General features: G+C 39.1%; 1 protein-coding gene and 1 non-coding gene across 4 annotated transcripts; both read left to right on the top strand.

The window, feature by feature from the left end:
* Window positions 1-653: 653 nt before the first annotated feature.
* On the top strand, window positions 654-743 carry TRNAY-GUA (transfer RNA tyrosine (anticodon GUA)). The gene is given in 2 exon segments: window positions 654-690; window positions 708-743. It is a non-coding gene; the product is annotated as a tRNA-Tyr (tRNA).
* Window positions 744-1335: 592 nt separating this feature from the next.
* Window positions 1336-23730, top strand: MYBL1 (MYB proto-oncogene like 1). 3 transcript variants are annotated; one of them, XM_035563055.2, is made up of 16 exons: window positions 1336-1464; window positions 4593-4695; window positions 4821-4892; window positions 6455-6547; window positions 7634-7854; window positions 9651-9834; window positions 10052-10126; window positions 11767-11868; window positions 13098-13331; window positions 13630-13995; window positions 14460-14602; window positions 15001-15115; window positions 16816-16932; window positions 17019-17123; window positions 19109-19288; window positions 21128-23730. In XM_035563055.2, the coding sequence occupies exons 1-16, from the start codon at window positions 1445-1447 to the stop codon at window positions 21254-21256; spliced, it is 2259 nt and encodes a 752-aa protein (XP_035418948.1). In that variant the 5' UTR covers window positions 1336-1444; the 3' UTR covers window positions 21257-23730. The 3 variants fall into 3 exon arrangements, with proteins under 3 accessions (XP_035418948.1, XP_035418947.1, XP_035418949.1); XM_035563054.2 differs by having other exon boundaries at window positions 11764-11868; XM_035563056.2 differs by lacking the exon at window positions 19109-19288 and having other exon boundaries at window positions 11764-11868.
* Window positions 23731-24258: the final 528 nt, after the last annotated feature.

Raw genomic sequence — 24258 nt, 5'->3', positions numbered from 1 at the left:
GTTTCTTCCTCAGGAGCACCCTAAAACCCCGACTAACAGACACGGCCTCCTTCATTTTTGCTTGCGCTTGGAAATATGTATTTTAAATCTGATTTGTCCCACATGCAACTTTAGGAAGAGGAATAGGGGTGTTTCTGACAGGTCTTGACATGCAGCATTTTATCGGTATTAAAGACCCCAACCTGCAAGGCCAGTGGGACGCGGGCACCCCCAGGGCCTACCAGCCCTCTGGATATTTTAACGTTGCAGTTCGGGGTCCAGGTATTTGTCCTCTCAGTAACTGCGTTTCTGTAAGTGGGGATGTGTGCGTTGTGTGTGTCCCTTCATGTGACAGCGCCCCACGCACCATGAATTAGTATTTACAGAGAGTCGCTTTTGGATTTTCACTGCCTTTTGGTTTAGGGTGTGTGTGTCTTGAGGTAAGTGCCGCCAGGCAAAGCAATGAGATCCCACAACAAACTGGGCATGTAAGTATGTGTGGTAAATGTACAACACCCCGAAAGCCTAATTTTCATTTCAGGGTGGCAGCTGTTTCTCAGGACGTGTGTGAAGGACACTAGTGTAACAACGCTAGCCATTAACTAAGGGGCCAGCCCCACTCCCCGTGAGGGGCGGCGGGCTGTGAGGCGCGGAATGGCGGCCGCACGCAGCTCCCTTCGATAGCTCAGCTGGTAGAGCGGAGGACTGTAGAGGCGCCGCCCGCGGGAATCCTTAGGTCGCTGGTTCGATTCCGGCTCGAAGGAGGCTCGGTTTTGCGCCGCGGGGTTGCCACCGATTTTATTTATTTATTTATTTATTTTTAATTTCGAAGTCGGTTTCGCTACCGGGGGAGGGTCAGGGGGTGGGGGGGACACGGCGGGGGTCGGGGGCGAGCCCGCTCCCCGTCACGCCTCGCCCCGCCGCCCCTCCTCCCGCTGCCCGCCCGCGGCCGCCGCGCGGCCCCGCCCCCCCCCCCTTCCCGGGCGTCCCGTGCCGCGTGCTGTGGCGGCGGCGGCCAATGGGCGCGCAGTCCGCCTGCGCAGATTCAAACGGCGGCCCGGGAGGGAGCCTGGGCGCGAGATTCGGCGGCACCCGCCCAGCCCGCCGCGAGCGCGGGGCCGCGGCCGGCGCTGACAGGAGCGGGAGGAGGGGCAGGGGGCGGACGGGCCCCGCGCGCTCCGTCCGGGCGGGCCATGGCCGGGGCCGAGGGAGCCGGGCCGGGCCGGGGCTGAGGGCGGCCGGCAGCTCGCCGCGGATGCCGCGGGGCTCGGCGGGGAGGAGGGGGCCGCCGCCGGAGCCCTGCCCGCCCGCCGCCGCCGCCGCCGCCTCCTCCTCCTCGTTCGGCCGCCGGTGCCCGTCTCCGTCGTCCGGGGGGGCGAGCCCGAGCCCGGGCCCCTGCGGGGGCCGGGGGACGCCGCGCCGCGCCCCGCCGCCGTGGCGGCCCCCCCTATGGTGCGCGCCGAGGATGGCGAAGCGGCCGCGCAGGTGAGCGAGCTCCGAGCCCCGGGACCCCGCCAGGTGCCAACGCCTCCTCCCCTCCCTCCTCCTCCTCCTTCGCCCCCCATGCCCCCGTAGGTGCCCCCTGCCCGCTGCTCAGGCCGCGGTCCCCGCCGGCTCTTCCCTTCCTTCCCTCCTCCTCCTCGCGGTGAGGCCGGGGGCCTTCTCGGTTTGGGGGTGTCGCAGTCTGGCCTGAGGTTTCCTGGGAGAGGAGAGGACCTTCTCCTCGGGAGCTCCAGCCCCAGGTGGTCTTGGTGCGGTTTTCCTCTTGCCGACACGAAAATGGGTGTGTCTTTGCGTTCAGAAGGTGGGTCTCGGGGAGCTGTGTTATTGCTCGTTATTCTTGACCTAAATAGCAAATCAGTTTCTGGCAAGCGATAAAGAAATGTAAAGAAGGAACGAGAAGGGAAAAGGATGCTCTGTGAGTAATGCTAACGTGTGTTACCTCTGGCATGTGGGCTTTACCGTGGCTACACTCTCCTAATCTAACTGGGGATGCTTTCGAAGTTACAGACACCTTCCATGATGCGAAAACAGTTTCTAAGCTAATACCTGTTTTCTGAAAACCTGCAAGTAAAGCAAGCAAGGAGTGCTTTGGGGTGCTGCTAGCGTGAGGAACAAAGATGCGCTGGGAGGCTTTGCTTGCAGGAGTCAGCTCACTGTGTTTTTGTTGCTCCTAATCTGCGTTCTGTAACGAGATATTTTCATCCGTGCTACTGCAAACAATAGTTTCGTCTTTACAAAGCTTTAGCCTGTGTTATCTATCAGTGCGGAGCGCTTTGATGTCAGAACAGAAAATAAAACTGGCTGTGGATAGCGGGGGAACCTTTGGGTAGAGATCAGTGGCCCCAGAAGAATGCTGTGGCGGGTGATGTTCCCCCAGATGAAATCATCCCAGCTGCAAGTTTACATAAAGGTGCCTTCAAGGTCGTGGGCTTAAGCGTGCAGTAAAAAGAAACAAGTCTGGTTCAGCCCCAGGTGGAATTAAGTTTAATTTTGTTAAACTGTGCTTGTTTCTTGCGTTTGGAAGTTCTTTTTTCTGTGAATGGTTCTCACCTCAGAATTACAAAATAAACAAGACTTGCCTCGTGTTTGCCTTTAAAGACAGCTAGCACAGCTCGTGCGGTACTTTATTTATTCTTTCAGATTACTTATTTGGTGAAACTCGGTGCCTGTGTTCCCCTCACGTGGTATTTTAGTCCAGCTCCATAACTGAGCGAAATGTCAAACGAACAACCTAACACCCTTGAAAGTCTCTTCATAAATCGAAATTTTAAGCAGACAGCCCCAGATGTTCCTGTAGGAGTGATTTATACACCGGCTGTGCCCGGCCCCGCACCGGGCCGGCCCCGGTCCCCACGGAAGGCGCCGGCAGCGGAACCGCAGCACCGACCCCAACGGCCGCCGGCCGGCTCCTACCGGCGCTCTCAGCATCGCTGCCTTTTGTCTTTTGCTTTTCTTCTTTCTCCTTTTTTATTTTTTTATTTTTCTTTTTTTAAATCCCCCATCGCTTTTCACGCAACCGAAGACTCAGTTCTTGAATTAGGTTGTTGTGCAGTGGCTGAGCGGGGAGGTCACGTTGACAGAGGGCTTAACCGCCAGGCCAGATTTTTAGGTATAAGTGGATTGTGCGGTTTACTTGGTATAAAACAGGATTATGATACCAAGATACGCTCCTGAAGTTTGTCGAGAGCCTGTGGGAAAGAGACAAAAAAGAAAAAAGGGGAGGAGGAAGAGCTCTTAGTTACCTGTGAGCTTAAATCCTATTTTCTTAAGTCCTAAGCCAGTTAAGGCAAAACTCTTAGAATCATTGTTATAAAATAGATTTGCAGCTCTTTTTTTTTTGAGAACAGGGAACAACAGTATTGACCTTTAGACAAGCTTAATGCCTTGCATCTTACTGGCTCCACAGAGTTTTAATATGCGTATGTGTTACGAACTATTTTGATTGCATTATGACACTAAGCAGGGAAAACCCTCACGAAAGATGTGGTGTAGGATGTAGAAGCAACGTTAAATACACTGGCTTTGCAAGAGTTTGGCATGCCCTGCCTTGTAGTAATGCTTTCAAGCAAGTAGTGCTCTCCTGAAACGACCGTGCACTCATGTTAGCTGCGGAGGAGATACTCGCTTCATGTGAAATAACTCATACACGAACGGCTGCTCAGCGTGCTGTGGGGGTGAGCTGCACGTTGTGGGAAGTAATTTAGAGCTCTGCCACCTAATCAGTTCTCAGGATACCAGCACAGGTTCATTTCATTACCGGGAAGGGATTTATTTACCTTTGGTTGAAAAAAGAACGTCATCTTCGAGACCGAGAAGAATTAATAAACTTAGTTCTGAACATGAACTGATGAATTTCGGCTGTCTAACGCGAAGCACTGACTTACAAGTTTAAGAGATGTTTCCATGAAGCATTTCACCGTGCTTATTTGAAAGGCTTTGTTTGCCAAGGCTGTGAAGTAGGTGTTTCTCCGGTAGGTGGAGTGTGATCTACACGGAGCCACAAGGGCTACCTGGCCTCCTGCCCCTCTGACTCTTACCTTAGAGGGTCAGCACTGCTAGTGCAGTTGTTTCTTGCTGTGGTATTCCTGTCTTCGAAGCTGGGAGTTGTCTCTCGTTCCTGTAACACTGAAGCAATGCTTTTATTCAAGGCAGGAGACGATTTAAAATCTCAAGCTGGCGCTGAATTGCTTGGCAACCTTGTTGTGTTTGTTGTATGAGTTATGGAGACAGAATACAATTGTATCTTTTCAGTCTAGGAAACCCATTCATTTTATAAGCTTGCTTATTTAAAATAAAGGTTCATAAATATGTTACGAGAAGATGATCTTAATATCTTTTGCTTCAGATTTAAGTCTTGAATTGGAATGACTTATCTGTCTGTATCCCAATATATGGCCTAGAAACCGAAGCTAATTCTGTTCCTTTGCCATAGTGACTATAAGGCTCCTTCTGGAGGCAGATGTTATGTTCAAGCAAATTCTGTGTGTCATAACAATATATACGGATTGGGGGGAAAAAAGCTTGGAAAGAAAGTTTAGAAAAAAATAAGTTATTCAGAGTTATTTTAAACTCTACTTCTAACATCTTTGTTCTTCTGTTGTACTCTGCAGTGAAGAAGAAGATGACCTCCAATACGCAGATCATGACTACGAAGTCCCACAGCAAAAAGGTTTGAAGAAGATATGCAACAGGGTGAAATGGACCCGGGATGAGGTAATACTTTATTTTGCTTTAATTTCATTCCTATTCAGTATTGTTAGCGTGCTGAAATGTGTTATTCTTTAGTATTATATTGAGATAGCCCATAGTATTTATTGGCCGAGCTTATGTCTTAACAGGATGAAAGGCTAAAGAAGCTGGTGGAACAAAATGGTACAGATGATTGGGCTTTCATTGCTAGTCATCTACAAGTAAGTTGAATCTTTGCTTCAGTTAAGTTCCCTTGTAATATTTATTTATTTTGGTCATATGTCTAGTTTGGAATTGAGGTGAAACAAACCAGAAACACTTAGTACTTAAAAAATATATGTCTATATTTTAAAGGATGCTTGTAATTTGGACTTGAAATCTAGCTCAGACATCAGAAAACCTTACTAGCTCTGACTGGGACTTGAATGATGATTTAAAATGATTTTTTTTTAAAAAAAAAAAAAAAAAAACGTTTGCTGTTTGTTTTTGTTATGTAATATATTCTGGCTTTCCAGCAGTTAGGAGAGTGGATTGCACCTGAAAGATTGCTTCAAAGCAGCCCGATCAATTTCCTAAACACCTTAGGAAAAGGTGTTTGTATGTTTCTGTTCTGTTTTCTTTGTTGTTGTTACAGTGATGTCAGCTTCCCTAACAAATACAATCTTTCCACCTAATGATATCTTCAGTTGCTATGAAGGAGGTTGGCAGGAGTAGCACTGTGTTACTGATGCTCTTTTGCTAGGAAGACCAACTGGATCTTCAGTTAACGGCAATTAAAGGCATTCAGAAGCTGCCATGTTTTCACAACTATTTCACAAATAAACCCCTCTATTCTCTACAAAAAAGTGAAGATTGCTAGAAGGTGACTCAGGGGAGGAGATGCAGCCAATGTTCTCCTTCAATTCGTTGCTGCTAAAGCAGAACTGAAATGACTTTATTGCTTTATCCCATCATACATCTTCGCTTCTCAAAATATGTTGTAATTTCAGAAATGGTAGGTAAAAACACTACAAGGCTACAACTTCCAAATTTTTCTTGCACTGAAAATAGGAACAGGTAGCCTTTATTGAAAGTCTGTCTTTCACAGCTTGTCTTCTCCAGGAAATTATTTATTCTTTTAACAAACTCTAGCGTTTAAACATAGTGTCTACTTGGGATTAACTTGAAGGTACTGTGCTTAACCTAATTTTAGGTGTAACAGTGTTCTGGATGTTTTTTGAGGTCTTGCAGACTGCCTCTCGTTTAACTTTGTCTTAGCATGGTAGACAAGCCCAGCGAAATGTTGAACTCAGTACTTGCTGTCCAGCAGCTTGCACTGAAGAGGGCAAATTAGCATATCCCAGTGTCGTAAAAGGTTTGCTAGTATGCTGTGTTGGGACAGGCTCTTATCTGTGTATTTTTAGGGATCTGACCAACTACCCTAGTAGTCCCAAACTTTATTACAGATGCTTTTTAGGAGGTGAAGTGAAAGCTTCTCTTTCATAACTGGGAACAATATTTCAAAAGATCCTTAGTGAAGCTACAGAAAAGCACCATCTGTCCTTAGCAGAAAAAGCAGTGTTGTTTAATTAGTGTGTGTTAGCTAAACTTGATATAAATCTCTTTTCCTTAACACTGTAGTAGAGAACTGAGAACACTTGCATTTGAGATATAAAGAACCTATACCTAGAAAAAAGATCTCAATAAGGCTCTTAATTTTAAATAATTTAATAATTCTGGCTAACTAATATTTTAATCTTATGTATTTAAAAGTTTAACCAGCTACACTGGTCTTCTGTTTCAGAATCGTTCAGATTTTCAGTGCCAGCATCGATGGCAGAAGGTACTAAACCCAGAATTGATTAAAGGTCCCTGGACTAAAGAAGAAGATCAGAGGGTAATGAAAACTAATTGATATTGTACTCTTTTACTGTAATAAAATTGACATATGGCTGCTAAGAGTGTCTACCTTTTTCTTAGGTTTCATCCCCACACAATGTTGGATGCATCATGTGATATAGTGAATTACATTATATTATATTTTGCTGTATGTGAAGAAAAAAATGCAGCTGCTCTTAAGCAGATGGAGTGTCTGGTCTGCTCTAGTGTTTCATTTCCCTTTGCTCAGCTTGCTAGCTGAACTCTAGCTCACTAAGTAGAGGAGATCTCTTTATGGCACCAAAGACCAAAGGTCTTATTTACATCCTTTATTTCTTGCACCCATCAGGCTTACAGGAGTTGGGACTGAGGGAAGTTATTTCATGCTGTACTCTTAAAGAAGCCAATAATGGTGTTTTTGATTCCTTCTCCCCGCCTCTGTTGATCTGCCCTGCAAATTTCTGCCTCGTAAACCTGCACTGCACTTTAGGGAGGTATACATTGAGCTTTCACGTACAATATTTCAAATCCACTGCTTATTGCCATTGCATAAAGCTTATAAGCTGTTTAAAACCAGTATTTGTCAAATTCTGGTTATGATCTGCCTAATGTATTATCTGACAGTTCTTGTCAGCCTTTTTAAGGAAAGGCTTCTATTGTGTTTAAAAGAGAAAACAAACAAACAAAAAACACAAACAAACACAAAAACCCCAACCTTGTAGAGACTGGATGGAGGTTGGAATGGAGGTTCTTATTTCATGATGCTTCTGAAAGAAGTCAAACCAAGCGTCTTCACCAGCTGCTTCTTCCAACTTTCCTAATGTCACTTATGGAATGGATGACTGGAGTCCTGAAATGTCCAAATATCTGTTGTCATCGGTATATACTTATATTCTAAACCCAGGGTTTAATAAACAAGTTTTTGAAAAATAATTTTTAAAAAGCCAAGTCACGTTATACCTCTGTAGGTATACCTACTATCTTATTGACTGTCATAATCCTTTCCTAAAACGTGAGTTCATCTGTGTTCTCAGTTTTTTGTTTTTTTTTTTGATTAGGAAAAATTAGGAATTGTGTTTATAACATGCTTTTATTTGTGTTCCAGGTTATTGAATTAGTTCAGAAGTATGGTCCAAAGCGCTGGTCTCTAATTGCAAAACACCTGAAAGGAAGAATAGGCAAGCAATGCAGAGAGAGATGGCATAACCATCTCAATCCTGAGGTAAAAAAGTCTTCATGGACAGAGGAAGAGGACAGAATAATCTATGAAGCTCACAAGCGTTTGGGAAACCGATGGGCTGAAATAGCAAAGCTTCTTCCTGGAAGGTGCTTTTCAACTCTATTTGTGTTAAATATTGGAATATGGAAAGCAGTCGTTTCAAAATTCTTTCCAATGTGATTTGCTAGTCAGAGATCATCTGTTGAAACTTGTTACAACTTCTCTATCTTGATAAATAACGAAATCCTTATCTTTTTAAGATTTTTGCATTTGGTTATGTTCTCCTAGAAAGACAGAAAACCAGAGAAGGTTTTCTAGCACCCTGCAGGTTCCTTCAAAATCCTGTTCGCTTATAATACATCTAGTTTAAAAGAGCTGAAAAAGTTCTTGCAGAGCTGAAGAGAGTTCCTGCAAGTAATAGTGGAAGAATGCCTTAACATCCTACGACTTGATATCAAAGTGCCTTCATTAACATACATTTTGGGGTGACTTCCTTTTTTTTCTAATTTTTGTGCAACACTTCTTTTTAAACCGGGCACTCAAAAAGGAGACTTTAAGTAACCTTCAAAACTCCAGGCTTAGGAATCGTGTATTGCAAAGTTTGTTGATTACCATGTAGAATCTAACTTAAGAATGAATTGTATGCTTTGTTCTCTTTATCTTTGTTTCAAGTGTGGTTGCCAACTTACATGCTTGTAGAAAACAATTTCAGTGTATAAAGAGTTTACTGAAATAAAATTTTAGCCTTGTACTGTTAATAATTCAATGTTAAGCTGACCCTCTGAATTTGGGGTGTATATTCAGGAGGTGACCGCGTAGCATGTTCATAAGGAATGTCAGCTCTCGTTATGATGGAAGAATAAGTCCTTTGGAATGTGTGTTTTAAAGTTTGAAATTTTGATAAAGTATTGAAGCCATGAATTGCAGGAAATCCTTTGGAGGAATGGGAAGGGAATGGATCGAATCTGAATAGAATTTCAGGGAGGGAAGATGAGACTGTAAAGACAGAGGCATTCCTCACTTAGTAACTTATTAATTGAAAATAAACCCAAGATGAGCCTCTTACCTGTAGGTTAGATCCTAGACATGGGCAATGGTGAAGAGTCTAACAGTAGTGGGATGAAAAAGGGAGTGAAAATACCTCTTGGAGTTGAGCTCTTAGTCAAGCATACCTCTCTCTAATGCTAGTAGTAATATTGCTAGCATTTTAGATTGCAGTGCATTCATCCTCTACTCTTGCCTAGTACTAAAAGCGATTTCACCGTGCTTGTCAAACTGCAGGCCTTTTGTTTCCAGGGGAGTGGCAGTAGCTACTGGTCTTTTGCCATCCCTGCTTTCCCCAGACAAAAACAGGGCACCAAGAGTTATTGGGATGTTCTTCCACAAAGCTGCACATGCAGCTTTAGAGCTGGGAATGCATACTGTCATTTTAGGAAAGATGATTTCAAATGGTAAATGCTGCCCATTGTATTCTTACCACGCTGCAGGACAGTAGGCTGAGAGCCTTCGCTTGATGTTCTGCAAATTTTTAGCACAGGGTAAATGATCTTGTGATACAGAACACCTTGCTGTTCCAAGTATCTGAGAAAAATGATTCTCACTCATGATAATAGCCAGAACCAAGGCTTTCTCTTTTCTGCGCCTATCTTCCTGCAGACTTGAAATTCAATAGAAGGAAGTTTTGAAAAGAGCAGCTTTCTAGTAATTCTGTCAAAAAAAAAACAAAACACAAAAACAACAACAACAAAAAAAAAACCCACACTGATAGACCTTTCAAAGCTACTGGAGCTTTCTGGATTTGTGGCTTCAGATTAACCTGCTTGTAACAAACCCTGTGAACTATGCCATATTTTAAACTTTCTGAGATATGGAAACCAGTTATTGTTGTACACTTTCATTTTAGGACTGATAATTCAATTAAAAATCACTGGAACTCAACAATGCGAAGAAAGGTGGAACAGGAAGGATATTTACAAGATGGTATAAAGTCCGAAAGAGCTAGTTCATCCAAACTTCAGCACAAACCTTGTGTGACTATGGAACACTTGCACACTCAGAATCAATTTTACATACCTGTTCAGACACATGTAAGTTCTAAATTCAGAATGATTAGTGTTTCCCAGTTTCAAATCGTATATTGGGTTTGGAACTAGAAACAAATCTGTAAGAACAAAGATCTGTTAAATATTTTTATGATGATATGGTAAGTTATGGTTTCTAAACTATAATAGTTCATATACAATAAACTAGAGCTACTTTTATAGCCTTTTTTTAAGGGTATGTAAAATGATTTGTGTCTTTTAGATTCCAGCATACCAGTATGCCTCACCAGAAGGCAGCTGTATAGAACATACTTCTGCTTCTGCCAACTTAGTTCAGGTAAATTGTTGTGTGTTGTAAATGAAGAGACTGTCCCATGTATTATGCTGTAAAATGAAGAGTAAATGCATAACTTCAAAATGCCTCTAAGTCTTTATCATTCATCTAAATTTGTGTGTGTTCCTCTGTAAGTAGATTTTCTGACTTGATCGATAGATAGTTCTAGATAGGAAAAAAGGAGCTGTCTTCATAGATCCCAGTGCTGCTGGGTTTGTTTGTTGTACTCTTTCTCTTTTTTTCCTCCTTAGGAGAGCTTTACAAGATGATAGTGAAGGGCACAATACGTTATTTCTTTGTGTAGTATGTAAACACAAGAATTGTGCTTATTTCTGACGGAAGTATGACTTAAAACAGTTATTAGTGAAATATTTAGATAAAAATTACAACCCGTTTGTATTACCTAATTCCTGTGAGATTTAAAGATGGGTTTTTACTACTTTATGTATGTATTAAATATAATAATATCTGAAAGATTCCATTCAAATAACTAACTAAAAGTTATGGCTGTACTTTTTTGTTCTCAGTATGCTTTATTTTTTTCTGACTGATGAACATTTGTCAATTAGCTGAAAATGCTGTTTTGGAGCATTCTAAATACTGAAGCATTGAGAAACTGTAGAGAAAAAAAAAAACACCAAAAACATATTGGTTCCCTTTTGCTCACGTTTCTTGTTTACTAAGTAATGGATTTGAAATTCCTTGCGTGGTACAGACTAAATGTAGATGTTGGCTTGCAATATGACTTCCTGGAAGAATTTCTGTGAGTTTGAAATCAGTAAAACAATTTGACATAGGGAAACATAGACATTTTGTTTGCACTAGGTGTGTTATATTCATTCTGCAGAACTCTGTACCTAACTATAAGTTTCCCTGTGCAGTTCATCTGCTTCATAGTGAATTTTCTTCTCTGATCTCAGTATAAGAATACAAATCCTAACAAAACCTCATATAGCTTCTGACACTTTGGATCGTACTATAATAAAGAGATGTTTAAGATATTTGCTACCCCTTGAAATCCTCCCTAAACCAGGGAGTATAACTAGTTTTGAAGCTCCCGGCATATATTTTCACTTGGCTGTATTTATAGCAGTATTAGAAAGTTTTAGGGAGGTTTAAAAAACAAAATAAAACCAGAACATGATTAACTTGTTTTCATGTCTGATAGTAGTGGTAGAATGGTTTGTCTGGACATTCCGACAAGAAATGTTGATTTGAAACACTTTCTTACTTTCTTACGTGCTTAGTTGAGGGAAGAACAAATCATTCAAAATTGTAGGAAACACGTGAGAACACAAACACATCTATCGAGATGCCAGTACTGTTGCTTCTATGAAAGGTGGAGCTGAGTAACTTTTTTAGTTAAAAAGTGCTATAGTATAGTTAGCGTTTATAGACCATGTTAGAAACCATATTAGCTTGTTTACTACTTTAACACCAGATCCATCTCCTGTTAATTGCTGGAGTTGATTTACTTGCAAGTGACTACTGCATTACAAAATATGACACAGCTGGAATGGCTCTGTTCCAGCTGTGTGCAGATTGCTGGTAAAAATGTAGCTGAAGTATGATGTAGATCCTTGCTGTGAAGGGGTGACAGAAGTGGAAAATAGTAATGGCTTCTTTCTTCAATTTTTCAGCAGTCATTTATTGATGATGATCCTGATAAAGAAAAGAAAATAAAGGAGCTTGAATTGCTGCTTATGTCAGCAGAGAATGAAATCAGAAGAAAACGAGTATCATCTGTAAGGACTGTAAATTTCTGTAAATATTTTAATATGCTTTACTGAGATTAATCTTTGGTCAGGCATGTTTGGATTTGTATGGTATTTTTTCATCCGACCTTCTAAAATCAAAGTTATTGTTCAGTTGTAAAACAAACTCTATATGTTAAATTGAAGCAAAATATTTTTAGTGCTGTTTTCTAAACTGAAAACAACAGAAATGTGACCTGCAATTTGACACTTATTCCTAATTTAAGGCCTACAATTTTAATTCTTTTCAAAGGGTAGCAAGTGCTTGTTGATGTCACTGCAATTCAGTTTTATAGATCAGCAACGTCAATTAACTGTCCATCAGAGAAAAGTGAAAGATGAAAGTGAAAGATTTGTCCTATTTGATTTCAAAAGTTTATCTCCGGTCTTGTGTATTATATTTTTGTCAAACTTCGGTGTGTGCTTGCAGTACGTATTATCCACATTTGGACATGTCAAATACTATATAAATTTGCACTGTACATAATTTTCATGTGCTTGAGTAGAATGGGAGAAGCTTGCAAATGACAGCCATTTCCTCAGGAACAGAGGGCTGTGAGCAACATCAAATACTTAACCCAACCTTACTGATTGGTATTTTAGATTACAGGTCAACCTCCAGTTTTTACGTGGTGGAGCTATTTCCGTCATTCTCTTGAAACAGTGCGATGTTCTCCTAATATAGTAGAATCTACTTTGCTTCTAGATTTTCAGTGCAAACCGGAATCTGCTTCTTGAGCACTAAGTGGTGTACTAAAATGGGATAACCACTTAGAAGTTAAGCAAGCTGTCAGGGTAGAATCTTCATTAAAAATCTGATCATACTGGAAGTATTTCACATTTTAGGAACAGTTTCTAACCTTAAAACGTACCTTGTACTTTAGTGAAGATGACTTTTTAATATGCTGATGTTCAGGAACATGGGAGATTTCATCACAGATGGCTTCCAATACAACCAGTAATTATCTATGTACGAGCATGTATAAAATATGAATGAGGGTTGAGATAAAAATCTGTCAGGATTTGAGAATGTTTAGTATATTAACATAAGGAGAACGCTAACTGCATTAATGTGGACAGGTAATTGGTGTTTGAAAAAGCAAAAGTTAATAGTTTAGCTTAGTCTTTCCACATACTGCTTATTTTCTCCCCCACTTAACAATTGACTCTGTTCAACTTCTAAGTTGAGCAAGATTAACATATTTCTTCATACTTTTTAGCAAGCTGGAAATTTACCTACTTGGTCTGGAAGTTTTGTCATGGAAGACTGTGTGTCTAATACACTAAATAGCCTTGGGGAACAAACAAGCGAGTTCTACAGCATGGATGAGACCCAGGGCACATCTGTTCAACAGAATTCACCCACTAAGTATTTGGCAGTGGAAGCGAATGCAGTGTTATCATCTCTACAAACCATTCCTGAATTTGCAGAGACACTAGAGCTTATTGAATCTGTAAGTCTGTATTCGTTCTAATAAAAAGTTTATTTAGGCACATCGAAACTTTAATGGGTATAAAATGTTTCTGTGAATACCTTATTCTGCACTTGTCTGTAGTTTTACCCAGATTGAGTGATTTGTTTTATTGCCTGCTTTAAAGCATTCGGAGTTTTAGCATTGTGTGGAAGGAGTATAATACAGTACATGACTTCTGAAGGTAGGTAGAGAGGTAGAGAGCTGTTAGATTGGCGAGTCGTGAAATAATCTCAGATAAGCCTGCTAGTATTTGACTGTTTTGTATCTTGCCTCATAGGATCCCGTAGCTTGGAGCGATGTCACCAGTTTTGACCTTTCAGAGGCTGTTGCATCTCCTGTCAAGCCAGCTCCAGTAAAACTAATGCGGATTCAACACAACGAACGGGCTGCAGAGTGCCAGTTTAACGTCGGTGTTGTGCTCGATGGCAAAAAACACAATGTCAGTGGTGAGGAAGAAGGAATTTGTTCAACAACTCCAAACTTAACAAAATTCAGCACTCCACCTACTATCCTAAGAAAGAAGAAGAGATTGCGTGTTGGGCAATCACCAGTTAATGAACTGAATGATGGCTTATGTAATGATGCCATCAATGTTGCACTAAAGCATACGCCGGTGAAAACACTACCATTTTCTCCATCACAGGTGAGTTTATTTTTAAATACAGCTAAACTGGGAAGTCTGCAGGGCGTGGGTTATAAATTACAATTACTTTCTCCCCTATTAATACATTGCAGCTTAAACAAATATGTCTAAAAACTTCTTAAAACATGTGTATAAGGGTAGATCTATCAAAAAGAATTTTTAAAATAACAGGTTTCTTTTGTTTTGAAAATTAACTTTCATGCTGGGGAGGATTAATGTCTCAGTTCACCCTTTCTCATGCAAATGGTTGTAGATAGAAGCTTATTGTCTATGGCATAAACAAGCAGTAAGAATTTTAACAAGTTTCAATGATAAATACGGCAAATGTCTTGGAGTATAAGCCAAAGCTTATTGGGGCTTATCAGTAAAAGCTCTTCTGATATATGCTTATGTATTTTTAGTGCTCAATACAATGGTGAAGCTTTGTCCTTTAAGTTAACTTAGTTTTTCTCTCTCGTGCTTAGTTTTTCAACACTTGCTCTGGAAACGAACAATTTAACCTTGAAAATCCTGCATTCACATCAACACCAATCTGTGGGCAGAAAGTTCTCATTACGACTCCTCTACACAAGGAAATGACACCAAAAGATCAAAAGGAAAACGTTGGGTAGGGTTATGACATTAAGCATTTGGTGGTGTTGCTCAATATACACGAGTTTTTCTAACTGCTGAGAAATTAGTCTACCTGTTTGTATGCTATGAATGAGTTTTAGAAACCCTCACACCTAAGTATTTGTGTACTAACATAAATAGGCTTCCTGTTTTTAATTTAACAGGTGGTTAAAATTTTTCTTTTTTTTGAAATACAGAACAAAATCCATTTAAATTTTTTATATGCCTGGGGCAATATTATGGCGATTTTAATACTTCTTGATTCATGGTGGTGGTATCTATTGTGTGAATTAAGGTATTTTAAAATTGTTTGTTAGATTCATTTTATTACATTACTGTTGATAAAGTAAAATATTAAAATGCATATGTGAACACTTCTCTATGTTTGAATAGTTTTAGAACTCCCACAATCAGAAGATCTCTGTTGGGTTCAACACCAAGGACACCAACTCCTTTTAAAAATGCTCTGGCTGCTCAGGAAAAAAAGTATGGTCCTCTTAAACTTACGGTATGTGATGACATCATTTATTTTCTTCTTTTTTAAATTGTCCCCTCTTGTTTTCGAGATATTGTAAGCCTCAGCATGATCTTAAAAAGCATTTTCAAACAGCTCAACAGTCTCAGTGAATTTCAGCGTTATCCAAGAGAACAGCTAGACCATGGATTAAAAAAAAAATAGAATGTTTAATATGTTTCAGACTTTCTATGCTGAACAGACCGGTGTCCTTCAGTGTAGTATGAATGCATTGCCTTTTTGAACGGTGTTCAGTACATGCAAACACTTGACCCACAGTAATCTTCTGGAAGTACTGACATAGACTGAGACATTGTTCCTGCATTTGTGAGGTGTTTCAAATTTGCGTAGCCTTGCTAACACTGTACCTCCTACTAGGTGGTAACATCATTGTCTGAGAACTTACTTTTAATACTTTAGCATTCTGGTTTTCAAACAGCAAAATTATAAGTGAGTGAAAGGGGGTGTGTTCTCCAACTGGATAACCCTGTAAGAGCAAACTGGAGAAGAAGAACGTAACTGTAATTGCTTATTTTAACCAGTGTTCACGTTTGACTTGAAAAAATGCACTATCTGAATCTTCTGGGCCATGTAAGAGCTGAGTTGTTTTTTTGGTTGTGGTTCTCCTGTACTGCTAGGATTGAAACCAGATAATTATCACAGCATGCTAGTATTTTGAGCTTTTTTGTATGGGAAGATGTTTAGAAGTGTTACATCCCTCCTAGGGGTTTACTTGAGTGAACTCTAGAATTTTCTTCAACCTAAAAACAACCCCCTAATTTAGGAATTCACGTTTCTTCTGAATCTTCTGGCTGTCACAGAAGACCTTTTTTAGTTGACTATGAATAATGTTACATATTTTTCAATTAATCCAATTTTTGCTCCCTTCTTAGCCTAGCTAAGGTATGCTAATGCATAATAACTTTTGGAATTCAGTAGACATATGCTTTTAAAGTTCTGAAAAAATTCCAGCCAATGTATATTGACTACTTCTTTTTTTGCAAACACAGAAGGTAGCTCAGACTTTGCCACAGGGCTTGGCACCATCTGTGTTACCCTATAGATTCACAGTCTCTCACTATGCAAATGGAGTGGTTTGGCATTTCTGTTTCTGTCCACTGTTAACCTCCTGTTCAAAATCAAATTTTGAGGGCTTAAGGGAATTCTTCTCCTGTTGGTACACAAAGGAGCCATCTGTATGGCTTCTGTGAAATTCTGTACTGTACTTAGGGCTATCAATGTCTTATTCAAAGATTTATGTTAAGATTGATGTAAATTCCTTTCCCAACAAGAGCCATACTTTGATAGTACGCTTTTTAGTATGTTTTTGTGCATATATACATACATGTCTTTATGTGCTTAGTGTATATAAAGAATTTTTATCCCTTTGTCAGTGGGTAACTATCGCTAATAAACGTGAACAAATAGTTCACGTCTTCTTTGATGTGGTTTTTGTTTTTTTGAGGCACTGTGTCCAAGTATATGCTTTATCTGGCTACAAATAATGTGGAGTAACGTGAATTATAAAATCTGCGTATTCTTGAAATGTTGATCTGTAGCTTATTAACTACAATGGCTTAAATCCTTTATCTGTTATGTTTTGCAAGATCTTTTATCTGACAGATGTAGAACATGGTAAAAAATAGAAACTAATAGACTTCCTGTATTTTCTCCTCCAATTTTAATTAACTTAGTCGCAACCACTTGCCTTCTTGGAGGAAGACATTAGGGAAGTTTTGAAAGAGGAAACTGGAACAGATATATTTCTCAAGGAGGAAGATGACTCTGTGTATAAAAGCTGCAAGCAGGAGGTAATTTCACAATAATAATTTCAGATAGGAAATAACTGCTTTTAAATAATATTTTACAATCTTTCTCTGCAAAATGTTTATTGCAGCGCAATTCTTCTAAAAAAGTCAGAAAATCACTGGTCCTAGATCCATGGGAAAAAGAAGAGCTTGGTGCCCAGCTCTTTGCTGAAGATAGTGGTTTGGATGTACAGGTGGGTATTAAACTATTAAAGAGCATCACTGGCAGCAACATTAACATAGAATTGAATATTTTTCACTGTATCAGCTAAAAGACTTTGGATTGAGGTTAGAATCATAAATCTATGAAGTGAAAATCACCTTCATGTTGAACTATTACTTTAAGTACTTAAGCAATACTTGAACATTGGTCTTCCATTCATGAATTCTTTCTTTTAGGCCCTCAGGGCAGGGAAGCGGGAAATTTTGACTAGTGAAGTGGCATGGATGCTTAGCAGGCTTGCCATTACAGCAGCATATTTTCCATGCTGGTTAACTAATAAGCTTTAGCATACACAGCACGCTGAAGCTGTCTGTAATTCACCAAGTAGATGGCATTTACCCCTGTGTTTTGCATGCTTGACAATGTGGTAGGCATGATTTGAGGATACGTAATTGCATATTGGGCAGCATGTTTTTCTTTTTCCCACTTCACATCATAGCAGAATACTTTAAGAAATACCAAGTGTGTGGGAGATAAAGTTTGTGGTTTTCCTCTGCCTGAAGGAATTCAAATAACTCTCCCGCAGCAACCAAGAAATCAGGAGTTCAGAGATGGGACTGTCTTGGTCTTTCATTTCTTTAAAAAGCGGCTCAATATTTTTTCCACTTGAGTGACTGAATAAATTAATCTTTAGTCTTGTAGTTTGTGGGAAAGCTTTATTATAATATAGTTCTTAATTAAGCACTTACATGCATTATTTTCTGAAAGAGCAAATGTCTATGAATTGCAATCAGGTGTTAAGTGATGTTCAAGAGGTAGGAGATAAAATGAACAGGTGCTTAAGTCATACCCCTTTCTGTTTATTGTAGCTGTTTTTCTAAATTCCCTTCTTAAATGCTTCAGACTCCATTACAAGCTTAGGTGTCTATCTTATTGGGTGTTAGGTGCTCTGCCACCTAGTGGAATTTCTGTGCTTCCCCAAGAACACCTCTGGCTTCTTGTATTCCTCATTGCTGCAGCCATTCAAAACGGAAACAAATATTCAGTGGTCCCTTAGTAAAGTCTTGTTATGGCATGCTATATTGTGCATCTCCGATGGTCAGGTTATCAAGCCTAAACCAAGATACACTATGAGTATTTGGTATATTAGAGGCAGTGGATTGGGAGAAATTGCTTTTCCTCCATCTCGGTGAGGGATGCTGGTACAACAGGAACATTGTCTCCTATGAAAAGAGACGGAGGCTTAATACCTGATTTAAAAATGAAAAATGTGCTAGTCGTTAAGCGGAAATTGTGTGTCAGTGGGGAGGTAAGTTAAGAATGAGGTCCAAGGGAGCATATGTAAAGGCAGTTAAACACATTTTAATGGGGTACTTTTGTAAGTGAACAAGTACGTATGCCACAGTTACTCTCATCTATTTTCATTCTCTAAAACTGCCATATACCTTTTTCCATCTTTGCTGTAGTGAAGCTGGATTATTTTCTTCTTCATTTCCACAAATGTTATCAGCATATAAAACTCTTCTGTGGCCAATCCAGTGCTTATTTCAGTTCTTAAAGCAGTTCTTCCCCTGATACTGATCTTGATATGGGCTTTTGTTTTTTTTTACTCTAGTCTCCCTGTCCTTACTTTCACAAGGGTTGTACTAAACTGAATTACAAGTTTTTTTTCTTTAGAATTATTCTGTAGTTACCACTTGACTTGATAAAGTTTGCTCTTAACAGAATGACATCAGCTGTAGCAAGGCTTTATATGGAAGAAACTATTTACTCAGTAATGCTGAAACCATGCTAGCAGCTAATCATTTTACTGTGCTCAGTATTGACTGTGAATTCTAGTATAGAGCAGGCTGGTTCGCTTACGCAGTGTGCATCACTTCCTTTCGTTTTTTTTTCCTAGGGTCTGTCTGATAGTATTTGCTTTGTTTTCATTTTGGCTTCTCTTCAAGCAGTTGAATATTATTTCTATGAAATACTAATTATTATTCATGTTCCCTACCCGCTTCTTTTTAATAGTCAGAAAATGTATATACTACGTCTTTATTAATGATACCATTGTTGGAAATACATGACAACAGATGTAACCTGACATCAGAAAAACAGGATACAAATTCATCAAACAAAGCAAATGCAGTAATTAAGAAGAAACTGAATGCATGTGCTTCAAAAAATGTCAAAATGGAGAAGGCTCTTCAGGTCTGGTTTCAAAGTTTTCTGTTAGTTTGGTTAGCTGGTTAACTATTAAATAATTTATTTTTTTGTTTCTGTCTTCTAACATCTAGAACAGTTCTATTCAGTTATCTAGTTTGGGTCAGTGTTTCCATTATCCATATTTCTCATAAGTTGGTTGTATGGTCCCTGAAGTGTTCGCTCATACCCAAGTTCATTAAATGCGACTCTGATGCTTCTATAAATGCTCCCTAAGATTTAAATATGTGTGCTTGTGGAGGGGTCAGGATAGCAGAGATGTAGAAGATAGGATTGGGTGCTCAAGTCAAGCACTAAGAAAGTTTGCAGCACTGACTTGTTGCAAACTGAACTTCCACAGCACCTACGTTTCTTGAATTTGTCTGGTCCTTGCTTCATAATAACCCCAGTGGGATTCGTTAAGCAGAATTAGTCCGCAGGTTCTGTTTGGTAATTGTTCTCATAAAGTGCCTGTTCTTGTACAACTCTATATTTTCCATATCACTAAAACTGTTAATTGGTTCAGCTAGTGGAACCTAGTTCGTGTGTGTGCGCTTATGTCTTGACCACCAGGTTTAGGGAGAGATTCTCTTTGACTGATTTGGCACCTGTCCTAATTTGCCCTGTAGAAGTTAATGTGTCTTCTCAGAACATCTACTTATCTGAATAAATTAAGGGGAAAAAAAATAAAAAAATGAAAGGCAAGGCACCTGGAGTCTGATCTTCCATGGTTCACTTAATTGCTCTAACATTCTTCCATGGTCCACTTAATTGCTCTAACAGTGTTTTTAAGCACAGAGCCAACAGTATTTCTTTCTGATACTTCTTAATGAGAAGGAAGAATAAACCTCGTATAGTTATTCCATAGCTATTCCAAAACAGAATTAAATGCTGTGAATTACAGTAAAGGTGACCACATCTGTCTGACCGAGAAGTATGCACTTCTGAATACTTGAAAGGAGGGCTTATTACTGTATTTGCTAATATTCTTATTGAACCATCTTACTCTTTTCCTTCTTTCTCCTCAGGGAAATTCCCTCTCAGTTTACTGGCTCCTCTAAACATGATGCCTTTCCGTGAAATACACAGAAATTCAAATGGCTGATTTTCTCTGTGATTTTTTTTCTCTGTTACGTGTTCCTCTCCCTCCCTCCTGCATGAACTAGAATCTTGCAGTCTTCATTATGCTGCAGTCTGCTAGTGTCAGGTCTAATTTAGAGCTGCTACGAATCAGCTTGAGGTTCAATAACTCATGTGAATGTGCAGGATTTACTTCATGGAAGAAGCAGGACTAGTGGCTCAATTATTCTTCCATTCATTGTTTTTACTCCTAATGCCTTTGCCATTTCTAATATATCCCCAAGACGTCTTACTGTTCTTCCACAGCTGTCAGTTTGGTTCAATGAAATCCTTTACAGTATCTTTTCAGCTGCCAAACCATTTTGCCTTCCTTGGTGTCACCAGACAGCTGTCAATAATGTGTTTTGCTGCCTGTTCAACTTAGCACGTTTAAAGGGAAAGATATCCAAAAGAAGATGACTTAATTAACTTCTCTTTTATGTTTCAATAGTTGAACTAATCTGTTTTTAAGAGCATTTTTTGGTGTGTGTTATAGCTTAAAAATGTAACACAGATATACTGCTGTTGAGCTGGATGGGGGGGGGATGAAAGGGCTTTGTCACAGGTTTTAGGTATTGTAGACTAGAAGCCTTCTCATTAAAATACAGTATTGCTAGAATTTGATAAGTTATTACTACTCTGGAAGGCTGCATGAGACTTGCTTAATTCTAAGGAAGAAGTGTTTTAGTTAAAAGAAGAATCTTTTTAACGGAATTCTCTTTTATGCAGTCAAATTGTGAATGGGAAGCAGTTGTTTATGGAAAAACAGAAGATCAGCTTATCATGACTGAACAAGCAAGAAGGTATCTGAGCACATACACAGCTACCAACAGCACTTCAAGGGCTCTGATTCTGTGATGGTCACTGCAACTGACAACCGTCTCTTTCCATTGAAACTGGTTCAGTGTCGAAGGAGATTCCAGCACAATACTTGTGAATTAAGTCTTTACATTGAGACAGTCTGCTAAGGGAAATCTTAAAGCTTCCTTTCTTCTCTTGACTGACAAAGAACAGACATGAAGCTCTACAAAGGGATAGTACAACCAGTTCTGCAATGCATTTCTTACACATTAAAAAAGTAACACCCTGAAATACTATAAAGAATGGTAAAGAGCATTGCAGTACACGTCAACTTACAGTTTTTAAGTCTGTTTTTCATATTTATTCTTTTGACTTGCATTGCTTTTTTCTGCTAGTGCATTTTTGATATAGAGTAGGTTTATAGATTGTTAATGGTTTCTGAATGAGCAACATACATGACCGAATGTGCTTTTGCTTATGTAGCATTGTTTGAGTATACAAAGAAACACAATGGGGAGGTGTAAAAAGGAAGGATAGAAAGTTGCACTACTAATTTTTTGGTATGCTGCAAAACAGTGAAATTAACTACAGTGTTAAATATATTTATTTGCGAATGGTACTAGAAGTAGGCAGAGGGGGTGAATTAGGTTTTAGTGTAAAGCATCAGTATTTTCTTCATAAATCTCAAAATGAGATGATTGTTGAATGTATTGTACAGTATGTAGGAACAGGGAAAATTTTGTAAATTGGAAAGGAGTCTTTTTATAATTTATTTTCATTTTAAAGCTTAAATGTAGATATTTATATGTATGCAGGTTGTCTAGAAGCCAACGTTGTTTCCTGTTAAAACAGCTGAAATGAAAAAGGACAAGTTTAACCTTAAAGTATGGTATAGCAGAAGAATTACAGAGGTGAAGTGTACAAACCTATACTGTATGTTACATCTACATAAAGATTGCACTATAACCCTTAAATCATGTTGGTCTACAAAATAGTTACAAGGTATACCTGAAATACAACTACTGTTCCCATACCTTGTTTTAATATATTTAGAAAAGAAGGTTAGGGTCCTGTATGTGACCCAGGAGTACTTTGTCCTGCATAGGAACTAAAAATTAATGCATTTTTAATCTTTTTTATTTTAGAAGAAACTTGGCACCTTGGATCTCAAAACAGTTTTATCTGCACTTAAGTTTGACCATTATATACTTACTAAATGTTTGAACAGCAAAGAACATTCTTTTATTTATGAAAATCTTTGTCCTTATTTAAAGTAATACAGGTCACAACAGTTGCTTTAGTTGCCTATTTTAGGTATTTGCACTTATTTTATGTCTTTTTTTTTTTTGAAGGAATGTTTTCATTTGCTTTTGTTGTAGAAATTTTTATGTAGTTAATTTCTAGCAAATTGCAACGGTGTGTTATCAACAAATACTGACAGGTAAATAGGCTTGTACACTGTAGTTTTAGCTATTTATAATTCAAACACTCTTCCTCTCCACTCCCGGGTGTGCTGCTACAGATAGTGGCAGAATCGGCTTGCTGCTATGAGAGATGGAAAGAGCGAGCATCATATGCACTGTATGTAAAATTACAAAAATGATGTCAGGTTCTCTAGTTAACTTTATGAGATCAACCAGTACTATGCAGGGTGTGGAAAGTATTCCTATCATTTCAATATCAAAGATGGTAGAGAATAATTTATTAATGGAGAATTTTAACATGTGATGAGTGGCACAAAGAAAGTAAATGGTTATTCAACTTTTTTAAACATCTCAGAGCTTATACAATCCTTATTTTTCGGAGATTTTTTGATATTAAATATTCGCCTGGCTATGATTGTAGTAGGCATAAACATTTTTAGCAGTTTTTAATTCAGATCAAAATTTTTAGGGGCGGGGGGGATCCTATTAGTAATGGGATTGGAAAATACCCATCATGCCGGGATTAACCTCACCTATGAAAGCTGAGAGGAGGCAATTGGAATTCTTGGCAGTACTAGATTCAGATTACCAGAACGGATTTAACAAAAACATTCTATGCTGGAGACTGCATTTAATTCACAAAGGATGAAATAACACCTTGAGAGAGAATGAATATCTGGAATCTGGATGATATATTTCAGTAGAAGTGGTATCACGAAAACTGCCTATGCCAAGTTTAAGCATAGATTTATGATAAGTAGTTTTAATTTGTGTTGGTATTGGTTGGATTGTCTAGTTAACTCCTACTTTGTTGCTTTAGCAAGAAGGTTTTAATCTTTGATATGTCAGGCATCTTTTATTACTTTTTGAATGTTGTGTGCATTTGCATTTCTTTCAGTTTATAAGTAGATTGTACATGCAGCAGCCAAACTTGCATGAAAATTCAATACATATTACTCCATTTTTTTGTTTTAAGGTTTGACGTAATGTACAACAAATGCCTTGTTTATCTTTGTTTTTGTTGTACTACAACTTTTCTTTTATGTAAGAGACTCTCACATACAATACAGACCGTATTAATGTCAGAAATAAAGCATCTACATACCAGGTTACCGCATGTCCCTTTTGTTGGAGACCTGAAACCCTTGGTGCTCTTTAAAGCAGTATCTCTGTGTGCATGTGCATGTGATGCTGCAAGTAACTTAACCTTTTCTGGACTGGGCACAGAGAAAAAGTGATCGTGTGAGTCAGTGGGTTACAGAGCAACACGTGCTTCAACTGAACCTACGTGTAAGGCTCCTCATATTTGGTTAAAAACTGTGCTCATCTTTCAAATTTTTAACACAAATACTTAAATACTTATGTACAGGAGGCAGTTAGCGGGATAAAGAATGTTGCTAGAGTAAAGCTGTTTTGTGTTCCCATATGGGTAGAAATGATATTCTAATAAGTGTGCTTGGATTGCGGGAGTAAAGAGCAAATGTAAGCTGTGCAGCATGATTTTTTTTTTAATACCAGCATGCCTTAATCTGAATTAGACTTTGTTTTATCTTGCTAGAGACATGGGCATTCATTGCCTTTCCCAGTTTTGTGACAAAATATAAACATTAAAATAAGATTATCTCTTTAAGGAAA

The sequence above is a fragment of the Cygnus atratus genome, chromosome 2, assembly GCF_013377495.2.
Source record: "Cygnus atratus isolate AKBS03 ecotype Queensland, Australia chromosome 2, CAtr_DNAZoo_HiC_assembly, whole genome shotgun sequence".
Lineage (NCBI taxonomy): Eukaryota > Metazoa > Chordata > Aves > Anseriformes > Anatidae > Cygnus > Cygnus atratus.
Note: the sequence above shows the minus strand (reverse complement) of the source record. Positions and strands in the feature narration are given on the sequence as shown.

What these genes read in the sequence shown, in the direction of transcription:
- MYBL1 (XM_035563054.2), top strand. Translation starts at nt 1,445, where the DNA reads ATGGCGAAGCGGCCGCGCAG. An exon ending in TGAAATGGACCCGGGATGAG is followed by an intron (nt 4,696 to 4,820) that starts GTAATACTTTAT and finishes ATGTCTTAACAG; the next exon opens with GATGAAAGGCTAAAGAAGCT. An exon ending in TACCATTTTCTCCATCACAG is followed by an intron (nt 13,996 to 14,459) that starts GTGAGTTTATTT and finishes TCTCGTGCTTAG; the next exon opens with TTTTTCAACACTTGCTCTGG.